Consider the following 23,959-nt stretch of genomic DNA (forward strand, 5'->3'; position numbering starts at 1 on the left):
CAGTGGCTGTGAGGAGAGCAGGTGGAGTGGTGGCCAAGAGCAAAGTGGGTACTGAGGTCAAGGCCTGGTCTCCTGGGCTCTGTGTCCTTCCCACGTCTCTGGGTAAGGAAGTATTAGTCCACTTGGGTGTAGACCATCCTAGGGGTAGTTTCTGGCTGGGTCTGCTATGGGCAGGAGTAGAAAGTCCCTGAAGAGTCTGGGCTAGTGGCGGTGACAGCTGCAGGGACTGCTGGGAGCAGCGAAGCCTCTCAGAAGAGCAGGAGCCCCCACATTCCCCTAGAGACTTCATATGGGCCATGATTGGCCACAGCCTTGTCAGCTCTGGACTTCTGGATCCCCTGGTCCCTGTCTACCCAACTCACCCAGCCTGGGAGAGACCCATGTCCTGCACCCCAATGAGAGGGACTGAGGTGAAGGGTTGGGAGTGCACCAGGGGTATCCGAGTACCCGGCAGGGGGCTCGGTGAGGGAGTGTGGGGTAGGCCTCACGTCTGCAGCTCCAGGAGGCAGTTTGGCTCTGAGGGCGGGGAGCTGGCTGGGCTGCAACTGTGCGCCTCCCGGAGGTCCTGCAGCACCTGTAGCAGCTGGGCCAGTGGGTCTTCTGGGGCTGAGGGCAAGTGCAGGTTGAGAGCAGAGCAGGCTGGGCCTTGCCTCCCAGTGCCTGTCCCAAAGGTCAGAGGCCCCTGGAAGTGGGCCTCAGGTATCCCTGAAGGGGGGGCTCAGACCACCAATAGAGTCCAGATGGGAGGGACCTACCTTCACCCAGGCCCGTGAACACGGAGCCTGCCTCTGTGCCTGCACTGAGCTCCAGGTGCTTCTCCCTGTGGGGCAGAAGAAGGTGAGGGCTCCTGTTGCCCAGTGAGGGCCTCCTGAGTTGCAGGGGCTTCTGGGGTACAGGGCTGACTCTTTCAACCTATGGGGAAGAAACATGGGCCCAGGTCTTGGCCCCTATTACCTCCTGCTTTCCCTCTTCCAGCCTCCTCCTCTGGTTTGCCCACCCTCCCAACTGCCTCAGCAGATGGCACTTTGGAAACCACGCTCAAATGATGTCACTCCTGTTTTGAAGGACCCTTGGGAAAAGAGCCACTTAGAGCCTGAAAACCCTCTAAATTAACTGGCCATGGGATGAGTTAACTGGCATGGAGACAGTAACATTTTAAGCATGGTTCCTAACCGGGTCCTCTCACGTCTAATCCTCCATGTGCCTGCATGGAGGGAGGGTGAGCGGCCGCATAAATCCCATACTTGGAAGTGCCTTACTTAGGAATTCTTCTGGCTCAGCCCTTCTGACAGTCTCCCTGGTCTATTTTGGGAGAGATGTTTCCCTCTGCCAAGGTCTAACAGGCATTTCCTCCTCCTCAGACACCTTCTGCTTTCCTGCTTCTCTCAGGGCAGTCACCTGGCCTTTTTCCATGTTGCCCCTACTGCCCAGAATGCCATTCCCTGCTTAGCTCTCTGTGAGATCCTGTCGAACTTCATGGACCAGCTCAAGCGTCATTCCCTCACTCTTCCACTCATGTTCTTATTCAAATTTCTTGCTGGGCTGGAATGTGAAAGGCACTGTTCTCAGTACTGGGATTAAAGCAGCAAATGCCACAGGCCTGCTCTCAAGAAGCTCAGTATAATTGAGAGGCAAGAAATGAGTAAACAGCTCATACTGATGAGTTCCATAATGTTCTAGAGTAATGACGGTCAGGGAAGGCCTCTCTAACAGGTGGCATTTGAGCAGAGGCCTGAATCAGGTGAGGGAACAAGCCATGTGAACACCTGGGGGAGAACTTTCAGGCAAAGGACACAGCAAGTGCAAAGGTCCTGTGGTGGAGAGGCCCAGAGACAGCATGACAGCAATGACAGCTTCAGCAAGCTTAGCACAGAGGGCATGGTGGTAGATGAGGCTGGGAAGGAGGTCAGCCAGGCACTTGGGCACTGCAGCCAGGGCAAAGACTAGATTTTAAGGATGTGGAAAGCCAGAAGGGATTTTAAGCAGGGGAGTGATATGATCTGTTTTATGTTTGAAAAGATCACTCTGGGGGCTGTGTGGAGAACAGATCCTAGCGAGGCAGGAGCTGAGGCAGAATGGCCAGTTAGGAGGCTGTTGTGTCATCCATGCAATGGAAGATGTGAGAAGCTCAGACAGGGAGAGTCACAGTGTAGATTCGAGAAGGGGTCAGATCTGGCCTTATTCTGAAAGTAAAACCAAGGGGCTGGACTTACTGAAAGGTTGGATGTGGGGCTGGGGAAGGTGAGGGAAAGTGAGGAAAGTGGGCCCACTATAATCACAGGTCTTTATAAGAGGGAGGCAAGAAGGTCAAAGGAAGAAGGTGACGATGTAATGATGGAAGCAGGGACTAGAGTGATGCACTTTGATGATGGAGGAAGGGGCCACGGGCCCCTTTGGCTTTTAACCCACTGAGACTGATTTCTGACTTCCGATCTCTATACCTGGGTTGTTTTAAGCCACCATGTATGTGGTAATTTGTTACAGCAGCCATAGGAAACTAATACAGCAGATGGTTGGGTCAGTGGGTCTGGCATTGGACGCTAGAGGAAGTGAGTTGGAATGAGGTGGGGGGCTCTTCAGGCAGGGTGTGGTGGTAAGAACCATGGGTGCTGGTCCCATGGTGGGACCCACCTGAACCTAAGGTAGCTTGAGTTCGAATCTTAGCTCCACTGGTTCCTGGCTTAAATGGGGGTAATAAGAGTACCTACTTGGTTTAGTGGTTATGAATATTAAATGTGTTTCTACATAAAGTGAAATTCAAGTGGAGACTAGAAAATGAGGAGGAGGAGGAGGAGGAGGAGTGATGGGAGATCTTAGGGTGTAGTCACAAGAGTGAGGGTTCAGGGTCCGAAAGGAGGTAGCTATAGAGTGACCTGGAGGCCACTGGTGACTGCAGTTCACAGGGAAGTGAGTGGGTCTAGTCTGACAGCATGAGTTTTGAAGAATTTTGAAGAGATAAGCCCTGGAAGAGCAGATGAGGAACAAAGAGGACAGCCACCGCCCCTTCAGGCCCCGGTGCAGGCCCCGGGGGATAAACCTGCCAGGGAAGCAATGCTCTTAGGAAGTATTGCATCTCTTTAAAATATCCCCATGCTGGGCCCCCTCCCCACCCCAGAGATTCTGAGTCAGTGGGGTAGGGCCTGAGCATCCTGTTTTTTCTACACTGGAGCCAGGGCTGAGCACCACTGAATTAATCGAAATGGCTGAGGAACTCAGGGAGTTGGCTGAGGACAATCCATGTGCTCTGAGGGCACCTGAGAAGGCTGCGCAGATGGGGCCCTTGGGGCCTTCATCCTACCATGAGCGGCCTCATGTTGCAGAGATCCAGGTGCTCCTCCCCAGATGTGGCTGCCAAAGGCAAAAAGGTGCTGGGCCTGATTAGAAGGGAGGTGACCAGCCACGGTGGAGCAGTCCTAAGCCTGAATCCCAGCTCTGGCCCCTGCCTGGCATATTTCCCGGGCTGCAAGAGCTCTCCCATGTGGGGCTCACTGCCCTGCACAGGCCTCCTCACCGCAGTGCAGCCTCCATGCCCAGCAGATGTCGGTAGATGAGTTGGGCCTCCAGGTCATGGTCAAGAGGGTCATTCCATTCCTGCAGGGTCACCCGTGACCGGGTCTTATCACAGCCTACATCTGGGAGCAGAGAGAAGGTAGAGTTTAAGGCAGGCACTGTGAGAACTCACATCCAACTTCCTGGTAGTTCAGATGGGAAAACCTAGGCCTAGAGAGGGAACAGGATGGACTCAGGGGGCCCCAGTGCGGGCCGGGCTAGGAGCACAGTCTGAAAAGCCTGGCTCAGAGCCTGCTGATGGCTCCCCACACTCCGGGGGCAGCAGCTCCTCTCTCGGGTTCACTCCTGAGCCATGGGGTATATAACTGCAGAGCGTGGACTGCAGAGCGTGGAAACTGCAAAGGATACGACTTAGGGAGCTGGACCACTTTCTAGAAGTGCCTGGCTGGAAGGAAGCAGAGAGCATCCTGGAATGTAATGTGGTGAGGGAATCAACAGTGGGTTTGTGCCTTGGAATGAGCTGGCCTTACCACTTGCTGTCCTTACCACCTTGGTAGAGGCATCTGCCTTCACTAAGCCTCGGTTTCCTCCTCCATAAAATGGGCTCTGCCTCACAGTGCCCTAGGAGCCCCACTTTGCCAAAGGCTATTGCTGTGATGGGTATAGTAAGAGGCAAGGCCAACCAGTCAGCGACACCCTTGTAAAGAGCCTCCAGTTTCCACCCACTGTTCAACCTCAAATCCAGGAATGGGCTAGAGCAGGTGGGCCAGGTTCCAATGGCCTCTAGCCACACTTAAGTAAAGCTATTTAAATTTAAATTAAATAAAATTATAAAATAAGTAAAATTCAGTTCGTTGGCTGCACTCAATAGCCACTTGTGCTCATGGCTCCATCATCACCGACAATTCTAGTAGAAGCTCCTCTGTGCCATAGCTCTAGTGCCCAAAGCCCAGGGTCCCCCCAGCCAGCTCAGGTACCAGGCTGCCTGCTGTGGACAGATGCAGCCCAGCAGTGCCCAGGCCTTCACTCCCACCTGTCTTGTCCTTCTGGTGGCAGCAGCTCCATTTGTCCCCGCGGAAGACACCAGGGTGATAGGAGCCCAGCAGGCCAGTGTTGTTAATGCTCACCTTCCGCAGTGCAGACAGCCACTGGTTCAGCTCATTCACACACTGCAGGGACCAGAAGGTGGGGGGAATAGGACTGGTCAGAGGTCACCCCCTCCAGAAAGCCCTCCCTCCCTGGAGCTCCTGTGCCACTCAGGATGACATGTTCCCCGCTAGAATACTCAGTAGCTTTGAGTGAATTAGGAAAGACTGCCCTTTCTCCCAATAGAAGCAGCCCATGTCTACGCACCTGGCGTGGTGAGCAGAGCATGGGCTGGATTTCAGCTGCCACTGGCCCCCATGGCCATGCCCTTGTAGTCCACAACTTGCCAACCATATGTGGTGGCCCTGCTGTCACCACTTTTTCCCTGTGGCTCTGCACTCTGACCCAACAGGGAGTCCATAGAGGGTGGGGCCCCATGGGATGTGTCTGTGACCTCCTACCACCTGCCCAGGACAGTCACTCCTGGAGATAAGCCAGGCTGCCTCCAGCCTTCCAACTTGTGTTCTTCCTCCATGCATTCTTCCCCTAGATGCTCCTTCCCTCACCTTGTCCCTGTTCAAATGCCACCTATCAGAGGCCCTCCTGACCACCCTTTACAAAGCAGCACCCGTCCCCACTGCACCCCGTTTGTCCCCTCCCTATCTCTCTTAGTCTCCTTTGGTTCCCTTCAAGGCACTGTTTGCCATTTGACTTAGTAAATATTTATTATTTATCAGTCCATCTTCTTTCCTGGAATATAAGGTCCATTTAGGGCAGGGACTCTGTTTTGTCTGCTGCCATACTTCCACCACCTAGAACATGCCTGGAACCTAGCAGGTGCTCAATAAGTATTTTGAAATGAATGAGTTAAAACATAAACAGAAAAGAAAATACACAGAGAAGGGGATGTGAGAGCATGCACCCAGAGCCACAGACTTGTATAAACATGATTGTTATGTGTTGATATGCACACACACAAAAACACACAGGCACCAACCAACTCAGATACTTGGAAATAGCTTCCCACAAATGTGTTCCATACGAAGCACGGAAGCAGGACCACGGAGAGACACACACACACAGGGCACTCACATCAGATCACACATACCTTGCTGTGCCTGATGAGGCTGACAAGGGGGTGAGAGACTCACTCACTCCTCACTCCAGCCCACCCAGGCAATGCCCACAGCACCCCTCCCCGAGGGTGCCCCCACCACACAGCCGCACCTTGCACTGAAGGTAGGCTGTCTGGGGCCTGCCTGTGTCGTCTGTGTAGATGACCTGCATGACGTGTGAGCTGCCAAAGCTCTTCTCCTCCACCTTTTCTGCTGCCCGGATGTTGGCTAGCTTGATTAGGGCACACTTCTGGGAAGGGGAGAGGACAGGAGGCTCAGAGTCCCAGTTGAGGCCACTCTATTTCCTATCTTTGGGCCTCAGTTTCCCCTTCTGCCGCATCCCTCCAGGAGCCTGCTCTGTGAGTGACTGCAATCAGGACAGAACGCAGACAGATGGTGTCCAAATGCCCAGCCTCTCAGGGGCTCCCAGCTGTCCTGGGAGGTCTGACTTTTGGAAAAGTCTCTAGACACCCAGCACTCCCTGGGGCTGGAAGGTAATGCCTGCCGTGGACCAAGCAATGTGCCTTTGCATTTATTAATTTCCCAGCTCACCTTTATTTTCCCAAGCTCTAAAAGTCATATCCCACCTCCTAACCCCTCCTCCCCTCCCCTCCCCTCCCCTCCCCTCCCCTCCCCTCCCCTCCCCTCCCCTCCCCTCCCCTCCCCTCCCCTCCCCTCCCCTCCCCTCCCCTCCCCTCCCCTCCCCTCCCCTCCCCTCCCCTCATCATAGAATCGAATGAGATACAGATGGGACAGAGAAAAGGTCTGGATATAAAATATCCACGTTCCTGAGAGAACTCCAATTTGCTCAAGCTGAATCTATGCGCTCAGCCCCCAGAGCCTGCTCTCCTTGCTTCTTTAATCTCTCCCATCAGAGCTCACCAGGGCTCCTCATCATCCAAATGACCAGTCCTCATGGCCCTTGGGATAAAGCCCACACTCCCCAACCTGGCATCTAAGTCCACCCCCACTCCACTGGCCTCAGTGACAAGCAGAGAGGGGCAGTGGCATCTGTTGGAAGAGTGGGAAAAACTGGAGGGGAGCCCCAGGGACACATGTCTGAGCCATCTCAGGGTGGGACCACTGAAAGGACAGAGGGACAGCCCTGAGGATGTGCTGCCATGCCTGCTAGAGAGGAGGAAGAAAGGAGGCAGTGGAGGGTGGCACTGCACAGAGGGATACACAGGTTGTGCCCACAGAAAGGCCAGCTCAATGCCAAGGAACAGAAAGGGGCCCAGAGCAGAGTGAGAGAGGGCTCTGCCAAGTAGCCAGGGTTTGCTGAGGCTGTAGAAAATGCTGAGGGGACCCCAGGGCTGGGCAGTTGCCCAGAGCAAAAGAAGCTAGAAAGTGGGAGGCCTAAGCTGAGGGCACCCCAGGAGCTCCTTCACCCCCTCAGTAACCCCCAGATGCTCAGGGCTGGGTTGGGCACCCCTAGCCGACCATCCCGAGCCTGGCTTACTGAGGGTCAGGTTCGCCCAGCTAAGGGTCAAAAGGTCCACTCTGCTCTGTGCAAGATCCTGGCTCTGGACCCAGAGAAAGATCATCTCATCTAATCCTCAACAACCTGTTAAGCAAGGACCACTATCTCCAATTTACAAGCCAAGACACCAAGGCCCAGAGAGGTTGAGACACTTCCTGTAGGTATACAGGGTTGGAGCCCAGGACTCCTCTTAGCCCCTCTCTGCTTTCCTGCTCTCCTAGAAGCATCCCTCAGTCCCTTACTCCACTCATGCACCTGACCCAGAAGCCAGAGTTGGACACCACAGTGGCTGTCTGCCCTATGCCTCCTTTGCTGAGGAGTTTCTTCCTCATGGGTCTTGTGACTTTGTTGCTGACATCAGGAGGCTAGTCCTGCCTGGATTTCTTCTCTGACCCTGGGATGGGCTCTGAGGAAGGGACAGGTGCCTCCAGGGTGTTAGAACCCCTCAGAGCCCCACTTGCCCTCCTCCCTCCTTACCCACCTTGGAGCTAGGTGTCTTGGCGAAGCTGAGGGCCTCAGTGGTTAGGGAGAAGTAGAGCTTCTTGAAAGAGGAGGACATGAGGGGGCCCTTTCCTTTGGTCCTGTGGATGAAGAGTGGTCCCTCCTTCACTGGTGGTGTCTGCAAGCTTAACGCCCTCTGCAGGTCCAGTTCTGCCAGGCAAGGGAGGTAAGGCAAAAAGTGTGCTCAGTGGCTAGTGCGTGGTGTCAGGGGCGGAGCAAACATCAACAGCAGGCTGTTGGCGGAGCTTCCAGAGGCACAGGCAGGGGTGGGGCCATGGAATAGGATGGAGCAAACATGATTTGGAGCTGTTGGCACAGAGTAGATGGGACCATAGGACTGGTGGTGGGTCAAACACAAACAGGAGACTGTGAGCGGGTCCTCACATGAAGCGCTCACCCTCCTTCTCTTCAATGTCCACCAGCTTGGTGATGAAGTCCTTCAGCTGGGCCACACCCTGGCGCACGGTGGGCTGCAGTGGCTCCATCCAAGCCTCCTTGGCCCTGGAAGCTGGCGTGTCCATGTTGCCCACATTCTGGACTGCCTGGAGATGACAGCAGGAAGGGCCAGGGTCTGCTGGGCCAAGGCCCCAAATCTGTGCTACTCCCACAGTAGAAATACAGACAGAAGCAGCATAGGCTCTGCTCATAGGCCCACTCCATCCCCACCGGGTAAACAGATCACTCAGTTTGAGGCATTTCAGGACCTGATAGTTGATACTATCGAGGCCCAACCTATTACCCTTCCTCTGCAGGTCTTATATCAGACTGTCCCACGGGGTATGCTGGCTGTAGCACAGTGCTGGGCAGATAGGCACAGCCTGAGAGTAAGTAGATCTGGGGTTGAAAGACCTGGGATTCACCACCAACAGGCTGTGGGGCCTTGGGTAACCTCCTTCCCCTGGCAGACCTGTTGCCTTATTCATGAGATTGGGTGACTGTGGAAATGCTTTGCAAACTGTGAAGTGCTGTGCTACGTGAGAGTATCAGTGGCCTAGTCACAAGGACTTCCTGGAGCCAGTTGGGGACACAACGCAAGGACAAGGACCCCTGTTCAGCACCCAGCTGGGCATCCCTGCCTGCAGCCACACCTTGGCCAGCAGGAGCAGGGTTCGGCTGGTGCGGGCGTCTGCGTGTCGCTCTCGCAGGTGGAAGAGCTTGGGTGTCATGATGGCAGGAGAGACGAAGCGCAGGCACAGGAAGCTGGTGACAGCGATGAATGGCACGTTCTGGAGGGGTGCGAAAGAGCTGTGGGCTGGACTCCCCCAGGCCTGAGTTCTTGACAGCCCCTTCCCCTTGGGCACTGTCCCTGTCTCTCCCCATAACCCTGCCCCTCTCCCTGCCCTTGGCTACTGATTCCTCCACCACCACCCCTACCACGCCTCTCCACTGGGCCTTGGGGTCCCGCTGCTCCCCTTTCCCTACAGCTTTCTCTTCTCGCCCAGCCCTGCCTGCAGAGGGCGCACCTCCTGCTGGGCGCTGGGGAAGCGCTCCCGCACGCGCCTGAAGAGCTGGCGGAAGGTGGCGCGGACCACGGCTGGGCACGCCCGGACGGAGCGACAGAGCGCGCTCAGCAGCGCCCCCAGGTGGGCACGCAGCGTCTGCGCGCTCTGCTCCAGCACCTCCGCCTCGGTCTGCGGCCGGTGCAGCCCAGAGCACCTGCGGGGGCCGGAGATGGACCATCAAAGAGGGTCGCAGGCAGCGTCCACACACACACAACTCAGGCAGGGCCTCCCAAAGACACGGGCGCAAAAAGGCATCAGCCGTAATTGGGACACAGAGACAACACACGAGTGAGCAGGTAGATGAAAGGTAGATCGAAGCATAAACACATACTTGCAGACATAGCTGCCCTCCCCACCAGCCCCCTGTTCCCCCAGACATCTCCCCCGACCTCACCCTACATCCTTGACCTCCACTTTACTGGGGTCCAGCTCCACGTACTTCTTCTCCTCAAATATCCTGTCGATGATGGGGCCCAGGACGCTGTGCAAATACCGCATCCCAGCCACCTGGGGGCCACCGAGAGCAGCATTAGTCCTGTCGGCCAACCATCACTCGGCAGCTGGCCTCGCAGCCACCCTGTGCACCATCTGCCTGTTGTATCCACTCAGGACTGGCCAGGCACACAAGGAATGCATCTCAAACTGCTGCTACATGAATAAATGAATCAATCAATCGAGCAAGGTACGAAGGAAGGAAGAACAGAAGACTTGAATTTAAGTTATGTCTCTTGGCCTCTCTGAACCTTAGTTTCCTCATCTATAAACAAAAACAAGATACCATGTAATCTCACCTTCAGAAAAGACTCCATGGACTTTGAGGCCAGAGAGTTGCTCCGGAACAGGGTGTTGGCCTCACCTATAAACAGAGTTTCCAGTGGGTAGGGGACTGGGAGAGGAACAAGGCTTTGGGGAAGAGAACAGAGGACCCTGGGGTTCTAAGAGGGCCCTACAGTAAAGAGCTTCCTTGCCACATCTCAACCCATTATCCCAGCTCTGTCTTTTGCTTTTTCCCTTGCTTCTTAATCTGACAGTTTTCCTGCTAATGGAATCCATCAACCTCCTACAGGAGGACCTCCTGGATTTCTCCCATCCCAGCATCTCTAGAGTCCTTGGCTCCCTGCTTCTCTCTCCACAACACCCTCAGACAAGCCACTCCCTCCCAGGACTCACTTGTGCGACTCAGCTCCAGCTGGAAGAGCAGGTCCAGAAAGTCTTTGGCTAGTCCCTGCCCCAGGAAGAGCTTGAGCAGGTTGGTGGCCACTTCCTGGCGGCACTCAGTGCTAGTCATCTCCTCAATGAGCGGGATCAGGTGTCCTGGACCCTGCAGGAGGCAGCAAGGAGAGGCAGGGTTGCAGGACACACTAGGGAACCCAAACCCTTTATTCTGAGGACCTCAGAGGGCCATGCAGAGGATGGAGATTTCACAAGAGAGGTCAAGGGTTCCTGGACACTAGCTAATTCTTACCAACCTGAGAACTGTGTTTTGCTCCTCAGAGTGGATTTAGATGGACAGAAGGACAGGCCTACCATCCCAGGACCCTCCCTCTTCCCCTGGGGCCCTCCTCACCTGGGTGCCCAGCTTCACCTCACGGCACAGCAGCTGCACCAGGGGCTGGTAGCTGCCAGAGGGCAGCACCATCTCGTCCCGCAGTCGCACCTCCAGCTGCAAGGAGCCCAGGTTGCCCCTGGAACAGACAGCATGTGACCTCTCCACCAGGGACCCCTGGGCTATGTCCCCTCCCCACTGCCTCCATCTTCCCTGCTTGGGGTCAGCCTCACAATCTCTCTGCTGACACACTCCACCTTTGTTCCCTGCACCACCAAGCTCCCCTGTTCTGATCCCTCCTGGTGAGGGCACCAACCAAAACTTAACAATCTCTAAGGGCCCACTGCCCGCAGCATAGCACAGCTCACAGTGATGCTGCTCGGCACACAGCCTTGCATGCAGTAGAGGCAGTCAAGACAAAAATGTCTTGGTGCTGACACAGCCGTCCACCCCGCCCCTGCCCTATTGAAGGTGGGGATGGGGGTCTGGGGCCTTCTGCAGAGAGACAAGCTGTACTATCCAAGGTATGGGGGATTGCTGAGCCTCCATTTCTGGGTTGAGGTATGGGCAAGGAGGCCAAAGGGCTTCCTAGATAGGGTGCCAAATTTAGCACAATAAAAATACAAGATGCCTAGTTAAATTTGAAAATTTAGTATAAGTTTATCTCAAATATTTCATTGACATACCTATACTAAAAAATTATTCACTGTTTATCTGAAGTTCAGTTTTAATTGGACATCCTTTATTTTATCTAGCAACCTTATTTCCAGAGAATTCTGGGGCAAGTCAGAGCTATGGTTCAGGGACACTGACTCAGAGCTTTGGGAACTTGAACTCTAGTCTGAGGTCAGCAGAGAAACTCTTAAAGGGAAAGAGTCTGAAGACTTGTTCCAGAAACTTCCAGAAGGTAGAAAGCAGGAGACCTGTCTTGCCTTGGAGCTCAGACAACTGAGCTGAGTCCAGGACTGTGGGAAGGGAGAGGAGGCAGGATCCAGCCTGGATAGAGTAGGAACCTGGCCTAGTGAGTAAGAGCTGAAAGAAACCTGGGGATGCATCACCCACCCCTGACCCGCCCACCTGCCTGCCTGCTGGAGCCAACTCTCAGCCTCTCCAGGCCCAGAGCATTCCATCCCAGCCACCAAGGTCCAAGCACTCACTCTTCCCTCCGACTCTTGGATTGGTCAGGCTGCAGCTGGAACCAGCCCTCCTCCTGCTGGGCCGCCCACAGTCTCTGGACATTGACCACCACCTGGGGGCAGAGGCAGGGTGGGGGCCAGGCTGGAGCCACACAAGTCTCTTCCTTGACAACTATACTGTACCTTTGGAGGGTCCCTGAGCACCAGGGGCAGTTGGGGATGGGGTAATTGCTGGTTCTGGGGAGTCCCAGATCTCCTGAATGCCCCTCTCTGGGGAAGTTGGAGGGACAGGATGGCTGGGAGGACAGGTGCTAAAGGCTGCAGGTGCAGCCTGGAGGGGAAGTATGCTCACTTTGCCCAAGAAATCATTGCGGCTGACAAGGTCCCAGTCCCAGGCCTCCACACACAGTGCCTCTGTGGACCCCTCCTCCAGTTCAAACTCGAATGTCTCATTCCAGCGTGGGTAGCATGATTTCTTCACAATCTGCCCAGAAAGCAGAGGGCTGACTCCATGGGCTCCCCACGCCCAGCCAAGGGTAGAGCCACCCCAAATAGCTCCCCTGGGTTCCCTGCAAGGGAACTGGAGCAGCCTCCTCACCTGGGTCCAGGCGGAGGCCCAGCAATAGCAGAGGTAAAAACTTCCTAAGTCCCCATCCATTTCTCAAGTAGGGAAATTGAGGCCTGGAGTAAGGCACTTGTCCATGGCCACACAACAAAAAAGTACTAGATTGCCTGGAGAACCCAGGTCTTCGCATCCTCCCCGGCAGGGCTGAGCCCACCCCTCTGGCTGTTTCCCAAGGTGAGGACAGCACTGGAGGCAGCTGTTGGCTTGGCCACTTGTCTGGGTCCAGCCTGTCCAGGAATGAAAAGGCTGAGGCCACAGGGGTCGGGTGCCTGAGGGCTGGGACTGCTGTAAACCCTCAGAGAGATCACCCCGCTTTCCTGAGCCTCCTCTGCAAGAGGGCAGTCCTAGGCTCACCCCCCAGGTAATGGTGAGGAAGTGGTGAGGCAGTGAGGGACCCAGGTAGGGCCCTCAGCCTCCCTGCCCCCTCCCCAGCCCACAGGCCTCCTCACCGAGGTTTCCTGAGTCCGGCCATTGTAGCGCACACGGACAAAGGGGTCAGATGCACCATTCCGGTCCTTGGGGGCTAGGTCCCTGGGGAGGAGGGATCAAAATATCCACTGTCACCTAAGCCACCCCAGTTGTGGAGTAATGCCACCAGATTGGAAAGGCCTGAGCTCATCCTGCCCCTGGCGAGCTGGGTGACTGTGGACAGCACCCCTCCCTTTTCTGTAACCTAATTCCCACATCAACCACCACATCGGGCCCCCACACCAGGCCCAGGGTCTCCCAGGGTGGAGGCCATAGCTCCTTCTGACTGGGCTGCTGCACCTACTGGGGCGGAGGAGGAGGGAGGTGCAGTAGTGAAGCAGCGGGGGGGGGGGGGGGGGGGGGGGGGGGGGGCGGGGGGGCGGGAACAGAGGGAGGGCTCTGTTCCCAGGGCAGCCCTGAGCAGGAGCTGCCTCTCTGAGCCTTGGTTTCCTCATCAGTAAAATGAAGACAAACTGCACGACTGAATGAGCTTTTAGAAGGCTCGCCCTGACATATCCCCCTACTCAAGGGGGTCTTAGTGAGCAGCCCGATCGTCCTCTCTCCATCTATGGTCCCTTCCAAAGCCCAGATCTGGTCACAGCACCCCCAGCATAGGTTTGTGGAATAACAAAGCCTGCCCCTCTTCCACTCGCTATAAACATTATTTCCTGCTCTTTCCCATAGTTTAAGCTGGAAGCCTCTTGTGCCTGCTTTTCTTTCTTCCTCAGAATCATCTAATAGAATCCCAGAGGCCGGTCTTGAGAACCTGCCCAGAAAGGTGAGGAGGCGATGTTCTTCCTGCCTCTGCAACCAAGGCAGCTTCCTGGGCTGTCTCCAAATTCCAGAAGGGGTCTGAGCTGAGGACAATGGGGGACGAGTCCCCCACACTCTAAAAGGACACCTGGACAGGCCACTCCCCCACCCAGGGACTTGCTAAGAGGGGCCAGGTTGGCCCAACCGTGTGCCCAGCCATCTGGGCAGCGTGAGTGTGTGTGCACTTGTGCCACAGGGAGCCTGGTGCCTCTGAGGCTGAGGAGGAAGGAAGTGGGCAAGGAAAGGGATGGATGGCATGTGAGAGGATGACTGAGCATGAGGGGCGTGACTGTGATTCTGCCCAAGTCGAACCATTTTCCGTCTGGCTGTGCCTCTTCCACATACCAGCCCCAGGACAGAAAATAAAGCCAGGGAGGCCACAGTCCTCATTTTCGGGAGAGAGAGGCCAACCACTCCACAGTGGGGGCATGCTCCCATAGGCTGGGGGCTGCCTTCCTGCAGAGGCAGGCAAGGACCCTGTGGAGGTGGGCTCGAGCCAGAAATGAAGGTGCATCTCATGGAGTGTGTGTGACTCACACTCAGGCCTTCAGCTAAAAATACTCTGGGGGCCCTGGCTGATGTGGCTTAGTGGTTAGAGCATCGACCCACACACCAAAGGGTCACAGGTTCAATTCCAGCCAAGGGCAGGCACATACCTGGGTGGCAGGTTGGTCCCCCGCCTGTCGAGGTGCATGCAGGAGGTAGCCAATCAATGTGTCTCTCTCACATCGATGTTTCCCTCTCTCCCTCTCTCTCTCTCCCTCCCCCCCCTTCCCTCCCTCCCTTTCACTCCCTCTAAAAATTAATGGAAAAAATATCCTCAGATGAGAACAACAACAAAAATATTCTGGGGGGGGGTCCCTGTCACAAGTGACTCAGGCCCACATTCCCACCCAAGTCACTGTCCCTCCTGAGAACCCCAGCCTTCCCACTAGAGATTTTCAGTAACTTCTTTCACACAGACACAACCCCCTCCCCCACCAGCCACCATACCAAGGACCCTCCCTCCACCACATATCAGGCCAAGTTCATATTGATGTTAAACCCAGGGGAAGCCCAATCTTGGCATTGGGGGCTATATGATCATAGTTCAGGGTCCCCCCCCCCCCACTGCTCTATGATGCCTGAAGTTCTGCTGTTATAACTTCATCCCTTCCCCGAAGGGTCATCCCTCCTGAGTAGGGTCATCCAGGAAACATGTTCAAATCAGGGAAACCTCTCCAATCTGCCCAAGAGCAGCTTCGATGGGAGGAGGCACAGGGCCAGGAGGTGGATGGGGGAGAGGAGGAGCAGCATCCACAGTGGGTTTCTCTAGTTTCGTGGGGCCCACTACTCTGCTCCCCAGTCCCCTACATCTCACCTGGCCTCCAGCACAGAGCAGCGCAGCCGGCCGGCCCGGGTCCCCGGCACCACCTCCAGCCGCAGGTGGATCTCGCCCTGCACCTCCTCATCAGGGTCGACCTCCGTCAAGTGGGCCCACCCACTAAAACCTGTGAAGCTGCAGTTGAGCCAGTGGCCTGGCTCTTTCCTTCCCACGCCCTTCACCCTCAGCTCCGCCAGGCACCACGTGGCCCCTCCTTAATCCCCTTGGAATCCTCTCAAGCTCCTGTGAGGCAGGGGCTGTTGTCCCCAGTGACAGACGGGGAAACTGAGGCTCAGCCTGTGACCCCTGTATCCTCACTATTGTGCCATGCTGCATTTGGTGGCCCTGACCCTAACTCATCATGGCACTGCCCCCTGTCCTCAGTTTCCCCATCTTAAAACAGGGGGAGAATGGCTCTCGCTTAGGGATGCTGGAAGTAAGGCCTAAGCCCAGAAGGGGAAGTGAAAAGAGAACGGCATCATTGGGGCCACCGAACCTCGAGGGGCTGGCTGGGGCCTCTGGTAGGAGAGGCCTCTGGCCTGGCAGGGGCCAAGAGTCTCCATGAGTCAGCAGATTCCCCCCCGCCCCCGCATGCCTGCCCCAGCCTCACAGACAGGAGCAGGTGTGTGTCTGGGAGGCCCCTGGGAGTCACAGGGGCTCAGGCTGGCAGAGCCTGAAGCATCTAAGAGCTTCCGGTCTGAACCCTCATGGGCAAATGGAGACTCAGCCCAGAGAAGGCAACAGCTACTCCAAGTCACACAGCAAGGCTGGGGCTGGGCTGACCCCTCAAAGCAATGTCAGCATCCCAGGAATCTTCCAAGGGGCTCTCCAGACTAGCCCAGCTCTAGGCCAACCCTTCAGACTTAGGACAGAGTGGCATTGGGGCCCAGGATGAGGAGACCCCAGTGGGTACAGAGGAGTCAGTTGGATTGGGAGGAGGGGTCTCTATATCTCAGCAGTGGGCTTAAGAAGGCCCCTTCCTCGGCCTGCAGAGGCCTCAGATCCCACCACTAGCAGCCCTTTTGCTCTGGGGGATGCGGTCCAACCTGGAGAGAGAATGGGGCCCAGGGCACAGAGGTGGGTGTTCAGGCCCTCTGAGGAAGGTAGAAATGGCTTTCCCTGAGCATGGGGCCTGAAGGAGCCTAGAGGAAGGGTCTCTGAGTAGGGGGGGAAGGCTGGGGACTGGGAAGAGCAGTGAGGGGAGAGGAGGAAGGCCAGGAGTGGGCTGTGGGCTCCCTCCTGGGGACCTTACCCTTAGGGTGAGCAGCCAGGGTGTCCCTGGTAAGGCAGACCTTCCCGATAACGTCATCCCGGCTGGAGGATGGAGAGGGAGCCAGAGCTGGGCAGTGCTCTGCAGGGAGCCCCGGACCCCCTCCCACCCAGTTTGGGGCCCCTGTGGGGAACAGGGAGGTTGACACTCTGGTCACTTACAGGGGCCTCTCTGAGCAGGACCCATCACCTTTCAGCACATCATGTATTTCTGCAGATGGATCAATCAATGTGCCCACATACATGCCAAGCTCATGCTCTCTGTGTGCCCATTTCCTACCTCACATCCCTATACTCACATAGCGCACCTGTGCCTGTATTTCCACACATGCACACATATGATATGGTGCAAGCCCGATGAATCCACACATGACACACACATGCTCACACCCCATACCCTTCCCGACCCTCCTGGGCTCCTCCGCCCTCCAGGCTATAAAGAGGATGCAGAGTGACCAGCAGTCCCTGCAGTGAGATGGGCCAGGGAGGGGCAGACAGTGGGGTTCAGGCCCCAGCTGAAGAGTGGGGCCCACGCACCTGAGGGCATCCTCGTCCATGACATAGAAGGCTACCGCGTGGAAGGTGGGGGGAAGGTGCACCTGATACTCCTCACCCCAGAATGGGCACAGGGTTTTCCACACGGTGGCTGTCCTGTAGGAGAAGACCCTCAGCACCTCCCGGACCACCTGCAGGCCCCAGGCTGAGGCGAGGTGGGGCCGTATGGCTTGAGCCCACCTTTCCCCACATCCCCTTCCACCTTCCACTCCAGGGAACAGCTGCTCTGCTGTTTGGTGATTTTCCATGTCCCAGACCACCTGTCCACCACCAATCACTCCCTCCTGATCTTCCTCTCTGCCCTGGGTGGGGCACAGGGCTGCATCCATCAGGCCATTTTACATTTGGGGAAATTGGCAGCAGCTCAGCTCACACCACAGGACTCCCCGGCTCCTGATGCTGAACAGACTTGCTGAGGGTGAAGGCAGGGGGATGGCCAAGCTGACTCTGGAGCCAGGCAGTCCTCCTGGGGGGCCTGGGAGCCATGCTCCAGGGCCTCGCCCAGCTCTGGCCAAAACCCCTGGACCAGAGCCTTCAACTCATGGGACTCAGCAGGGATGTGGGTGGGGGGAAGCTGAAAACCCCAAGGACCCAGATTAAGGCTCAGGGGATCGCCTTCACCCAATCACTTCTCAGAGAAGTCACTTGAACTCTGGGACCTCAGTTTCCTTGTCTGTCATTAAGACAGTCAGAGCCACCATGTCTCTCTCTTCACTTGCTGTCTGTGGTTAGGAGAGAAGCTGGAAAAAAGGTGGGCCCTGCTTGCAGAACTGTGAGTCAGGCAGCCTTGGCCAGCAGTCAGCAATGGGCACTCAGCTAGGCAGAACAGTAAGTAGCTCTGGCCATGAACTCTGAGGCAGAGGCCTGGGTGAGGGAGGGGACAGGATAGCAAAGACCCTGACCAGAATCGTGAACCCCACAGAGAAAGGGAGGTCCAGGGGAATTGGGCCTTCTGAGTGCAGAATGGGGAGCCTCAGCCTGGAGAAGAGCAGTTTTTCTGGGGGATAACCACTGTGGGGCTCTCTAGGAGAGAGGGGCCCCCAAGTTAGAGCAAGGACCAGGAAGGGGAGAAGGAGCTCAGGCTTTGGAAGAGCCAGACTTGGGTTCCAGTCTGGCTTTGCCGCTTACTAAGTATGTGATTTCAGGCAAGTTACTTAGTCTCTCAGAGTCTCAGTTTCCTTTCATCTGTTAATAGGGTTTAATGATATTATATGTAGCTCATTGTAAGTATTGAATGGCTGAACTCATTTAGTAAAGGGTGGAGGAGACAGCACTGCATAAGTGACAGCTCTTGTTACTAATCACTGTCATGTCGCTCTTGGGGGCTGTAAAGACTACAGAATAAGTCGGTGTCAGGCCCGTGGCCAAGTGCCTGGCCCACAGCAGATAATCCCTGGGTGGTGTTAAGGTCAGTAATTAGCAAGCTGAGTTACAGGCTGGTCTTACACACCTCCTAGGAAGTGTGGCAGGGTGTGGTGGGGCCCAGGGGATTAGATGCCCACTTCCATACAAAGTTTATATGCCTCTGAGGTGTGTGTGTGGAAACGGGCTGGGGGGGTGGTACCTGATGATGGGCTCATTGTCCACCTTCACGATGCAGTAGGGGTCACTGCTGCCGTTGCTGCAAGACAGACAGGAGAGTGCAGGGCTGGCAGGTGGTGCTGCAGGAGGGTGAAGGGCGGGGCCTCCCAGGCAGCTCCCCTCCCTCTGCCCGGGGCCCTCAGTGACTCCAGGTAAAAAACAGTCAAGGCTGAGGAACTGGGTCCCGGGGTGGAGCCCAAAGGCTCCTCAAGCTAAAACCTATGTCCTCACCCTCAGCCTTGGAAGGGGGTGGTTAGGGAAGACAGGAACCTGTATCAAGGCTCTTGGCTCCACCCCGTCCCACCTCAGGGAGGACAGAAACAACAGTCACAAGTTACAACTGCCCCAAGCCAGCTCCCCGACACCCCTACCCTCAACACCACAGGCAGCCCCTTAGTCTCTCCTCTGAGCCTTTGCTTTTGCTGTTTCTCCTCCCACCCTCTCAGCCTTGGCCCCTCTTCTAAGAGCCCTCTCTGTCCCAGAAGCAGGAGTAAGGTCTCCCCCGCAACCCCACTGCCTGCCCGTCCTCAGAATGTTTCCCTCTCTCCCAGGAAAGCTAGTTATGTCCGGTCAGTTGCCTTCCCCACCTGACTGAGTGACCTGAGGGTAGGGACCACTTCCGTGTCCCCAGGGCCCAGGACAAGGCTTGGCAGAAGACAGGGTCCTGTGAGTGTTTGCTGACTGAATGGATGAATGAATGAACAAATATAACCGTCTGCCCTCAACTCCCAGCCATCTGGGAACAAAGGACCAGGAAGGCAAACCTGGGACTGTCCAGTCCCACCTGTCTCATTGGTGGAGTATTTGTGGGGTTGAGAACAGCGCCAGCCAGGCTCAGGGTTGGTACTGGGAAAGAAGGGGGGTGAGGACTGTCTCCAGAAATGCCCTTCAGGCCTGGCCAGTGTGGCTCAGTTGGTTGGAGCACTATCCCGTGCACCAAAGGATCGAGGGTTCCATTCCCAGTCAGGGCACATACCCAGGTTGTGGGTTGGATCTGCTGGTCAGGGCCTGTATGGGAGGCAACTGATGGATGTTTCTCTCTCTCTCTCTCTCTATTCTCTCTCTCCCTTCCTCTCTCTCTAAAATCTATAAAAACATCCTCGGGTGAGGGTTAAAAAAAAAAAATTTTAAGAAAGAGAAAGGAAGTGTATTTTCGTGTTGGAGGTTGGGGAATTCCAAGCCCTGCTTCCCTTCTCAAAAGAGGCTCTTCTTTTGAGGAAACCACTCTTCAAAGGTTCTCAGACGCCAATAGAAAATGTCTGCCAAGATTCAGCTTCCCCCTGTAAAGTGGGACTTGTCATGCCAGCTCCTAGGTAGCTGCCCTGGGTCCCTGACACAGCTGAGGGCCAGGCCATGGGAGGTGTTTAGTCAATGTCAGCCCCACCCTAGACTCTTTGCTCCTCTGCCCGAAACCCCCTACCCCATCGTTCAAGAGCCCCCTACTCCAGAGAGCCCCTTGGGAATACCCCAGCTTGCATCCCACCACCCCAAGACAAGGAGACCCCAGGCCTTAAGTAATAGGTCCCTGGGTACCCCAATGCTGAACTGGGCAGCAGGGCCCAGGAGCGGCACATGTGTTTGATCAAGAAGCTTGGAGGAACTAGGGATAGGTCGGTGTGGGCTGAGACCTCTGTGGGTTGCCCCCTACCTCAGGTCCTTCTCTACCCAGCTTCTGCCTTCTGCCCTGGGGTTTCCTAGGGGCAGGGAACCTCTTGTGTCCTGTGAGCTCAGCACTACCCACTGCTCAGCTCTCACTAAATAGATAATTGTGAACACATAGTGAAGTTTGGGGCTCATGTTGTAGGCAGGGCTATGGAGGTAGGCAAAGGCCCAGAGGCAGGAACAGACTGTGTGCAGGGGCAGCAACGCAATAGGTGGCTGGATCAAGGGGTCTGAGGCCAGATATAAGGACCTGGACCCAATCATGCTACCTGGCCAGCTATTGGGACCTATACCCTCCCCAGTGTTCTCTGCCCTGATGAGGCCCCTAGGCTGATCCCCTCTACTACTTCTCCTTCCCCAAGCTACTTGCCGGCTTTGGCCCAGCCTGGCTACTTGCAGGACCTCTATATTTAGGGCCTTGGCAGTTTCCAGGCTCTGGAAGAGGAAGGATCAGGGCAAACCCTGAAATAGCCCCAGGCCTGTCCCCAGGGTCACTGGACGTGGGAGCCAGTGGGTCACTGGTCACCATGAGACTCAACTCCTGTCTGTCTGATCCAGGCACCCAAGAATGGAAGACAGCAGGAGGGAGCATGACAGAAACAGGTGGGCTCTGAGAGCTGCTGGTGACGGGGAATACAGCTGTGTTCTGTGCCCTTAAGAGAATTAAAAACCCATGAGTGGAAGTGGCAGGGAGGCAGGTGGTAGCTGTGTTCGAAGGGCTTCCCTCCTCAGAACAGTTTCAGTCAAGATGGGCCACTAGGATAAGTGGTGAGCTCCCTGACCTCAGAAGTGTGTAAGCCCTGGCTGGAAGGGATGCTGCTCAGGAGACAGGTTGGAGACTGATGAGGCACAATGAGGTAGGCTCACCACCACCCCTGCCTCCAGCATTCAGTGAGGACTTCCTATGATCTCCAAACCCTTGCCATCTTGGAACCAAGTGCTTTGCATGGCATTTGTGAGGCTCTCCCCACTGAGACCCACAGCAAGCTTGCAACCTCTGTCCTGCTAGGATTCTTGGCCTGTCAGCAGCAGAGTGGGTTTGAGTCACGGCTTCTCTACAGACCTATGTGGCCTTGGCAAATGACTTCCACATCCTGAGCCTCAGCTTCCCCATCTTCAAACTGAGCATATCTACCTTATAGGGCTAATGAAAAGATTAAATGAGAGGTCCTCAACATCTCTTATTGTCCCCCACTGTGGACCAGGTGTCCCTCAGGGCACCCAGAATGTCAGGTCATATGAGTCATAGTTCTTACCCTCACAGTCACGTGACACAGGCAGCCCAGGAAGGAACAATTTGCTACCAAGGGCTCTGTCCTAACTCCAGCTGACCCAAAGTACTGAAGAGTGCAGAACAGGGACAAGGAACCCTGCACAAGGACACCAGGAAAAGCCTTGGAGAAAATTTTGAGAGGTGTCCTGAAGGATGAATAGGAGTTTTCTGGAGGACTCTGAAGGAGAGTGCTTGAAAGCAGAAGGCCCCAAATACATGCAGAAGCATGGCTGTAAAGGGCAGTAGCCCAAAGGTGAGGGGTTGAGGGAGGGGGTAACAGCTGGATTTAAAAGATAGTTGACAGGTTAGAACTGTGTACACCAGCTACTATAGGAAAGGCTGAAGAAAGGAGGTGAGGGGAGGTGAGTGAGGCACGAATGGGGGAAGGACAAGAAAAAAGATTTCAAAGGCAGAACCAACACGATTTGGTGGCCCCACCCCTGGGAATGAAGGCACCTTGCCCAGAGTCCCTCAGCTGTGCCAAGGCAGAGCTATGCAGGAAACCAGGCACCTTGGCTCCCAGGTAGGCACAGTCCACAGCTTTACCTCCCTGGGTTGGTGAGAGCCTGGAGCCAGGCATGAGGGCAAGTGCTTAGGGAATGGGGAGGGAGGCAAAGGACAGAGGGGCTGCTCCTCCCAGTTGCTCCTCCCAACTGCTCCTCCCAGCAGCCACAAGCCAGAGGAGGCTAAGCTGACCTAGTTACGGTGCCAGCCAGCGTGTGGGGGCTGCTTAGAGGCTGGGCCTGGAGGCTGAGACCCTTCTCAGAGCTCATCTGCTTTCCCACCCCAGAAAACACAATCTCAGCTCCCGCCCCACCTCCTCTCATGAACAGAAATCCACCTTGAGATGGTCCCCCCACCACCCTCCCTCACCCATTGCCATAGCAACTGCTGAGCCCAGCCTCATCAGGCCCAGGGGGCCTTGAACTGGAACTGCTCCTGATGCTGAGTGTGCTGGGAAATTCTTAGGGGCCACTGTCCATGTAAGAGAGATGCCCTAGTCCCTTCCTACTGCACTGCAACCTGCCCCCCCTCCCCCCACCCCATCTAGCCACCTCTCTGCTTCCAGGAGCTGGATGAAGAGCCTGGGTGTGGGGAGGCTCCGGCCCAGCAGACTTTGGACCCTATGCTGCCCAGGGCTCCCTTTCCTCCACCCCCTCCCCCAGGCAGCCAGAGCCCCTGGAGCTTTGTGCTTTCCATAGCTCATATCTGAGAGATTTCTACCTCTTGAGGTTTAGGGAACAGGGAGCAACCTAAGGCTGCATACAAGGGAGCCAGGCATCGAATGGGGCAGCTCAGCCCTGGGACATACTAAGAACTGTAGGACAAGGGGCTCCTGAAATCGCCTACAATCTAGCCAGGGACCAGGGAAAGCCCTAGATGGCAGTGTTTGTTAGGAGCCCTGGACTCAAGACCTTGCTCCGCACTTGGAGCCAGCGTTCCCCATCTCTGAGCCTCGGTTTCCTGTGTAAAATGTTATGATGAGAACTGCCTTGCTGGGTGCTTTTGAGGATTAACGGTGATGGCTCACGTAAAGCATAGGGCACAAGCAACAGCTACTCCCCAGCCACTCCATTTTGCCCTGAGCTGGCCTTCTGCCCTATCGGTCAACTCTTCAAGCCAGTACCTCCCATCCCAAGTGCACAGCAGGAAGCCCCAGGACAGCCCCTGGGTCCCAGGTGTGTTTCAGGTGCACCCTCTCAGGTACTAAGTGTTCAGAAACTGCCAAGGAAAACTCATTTCTAGGGGGCATCTCCACCCCCTCCAGCCACACCCCCAGCAGTTGACCGAGACCTCAGTAGTCGACTGAAATGTCTCCCCTGCGATGTCGACCCCACGCCCAGCTCCTGTCCTATCAAAAGCCCCTTCTCGTGAGTCGCTGTTGGCTCGCTCCCGGCTCGCTAAGTCCCCTTACAGACCCCCGCCCTCCCCAGTCCACGGTCGCTCCCGGTTCACTGAGGCCCCTTACGGATCTCCGCTTCCTCCTCAGTCCACGGCCCTTCCCTGTCACCCCGTCCCATGCTCGCAGCGAATCTCCTCACTGTCCCCATTTCCCTGCCAGTCGCCCACTGTGGACACACTCGACACACTCTCGCCTCTACGTTACTTGTGGGTGGGCCGTGTGGACCCCAGAAAGGTCAGGCGTCAGGGGCAGCGCCCCTGCCTGGAGAGTTGGGGTTCCCACCCCCAGTTGCGCTCACATGTCCTTGGCGGGCAGGTTCTTCCCCTCCACGATGCGGATGGACAGCGAGCTGCGCTTGGCCATCGTGGGTCCGCGACGCGGGGTCCCGGCCGGGGTCTCACGCCAGGGTCCGATGCAGCGCGCAGCCGGCGGGCGCGGGACTGGGCGCTGTGGGGGCGGACCCGCGGGGCTGGGGAGGTGAGCGCGGGGGCGGAGGGATCGCTTCCACTTCATTCACCCCCGCCCCCGCCCCACGTGCGGGGGACACTGCACCCGGGCCGGCCAATGGGCG

At 56.2% G+C, this 23,959-nt stretch overlaps 1 protein-coding gene across 1 annotated transcript; it reads right to left on the bottom strand.

Annotated features, from left to right (window-relative positions):
• Positions 1-325: 325 nt before the first annotated feature.
• RASA4B (RAS p21 protein activator 4B) lies at positions 326-23,766 on the bottom strand. The gene is made up of 21 exons (XM_016199063.2): positions 23,687-23,766; positions 18,534-18,590; positions 16,952-17,065; positions 16,398-16,459; positions 15,143-15,272; positions 12,951-13,032; positions 12,229-12,360; positions 11,898-11,989; positions 10,762-10,879; positions 10,365-10,515; positions 9,986-10,050; positions 9,589-9,701; positions 9,156-9,348; positions 8,781-8,918; positions 8,090-8,234; positions 7,673-7,842; positions 5,824-5,961; positions 4,544-4,679; positions 3,512-3,632; positions 756-820; positions 326-606 (listed from the first exon to the last, which is right to left on the bottom strand). The coding sequence occupies exons 1-21, from the start codon at positions 23,749-23,751 to the stop codon at positions 485-487; spliced, it is 2,409 nt and encodes an 802-aa protein (XP_016054549.2). The 5' UTR covers positions 23,752-23,766; the 3' UTR covers positions 326-484.
• Between the last annotated feature and the right edge of the window lie 193 nt (positions 23,767-23,959).

Source organism: Miniopterus natalensis, chromosome 3, assembly GCF_054644295.1.
Source record: "Miniopterus natalensis isolate mMinNat1 chromosome 3, mMinNat1.hap1, whole genome shotgun sequence".
NCBI classification, from domain to species: domain Eukaryota; kingdom Metazoa; phylum Chordata; class Mammalia; order Chiroptera; family Miniopteridae; genus Miniopterus; species Miniopterus natalensis.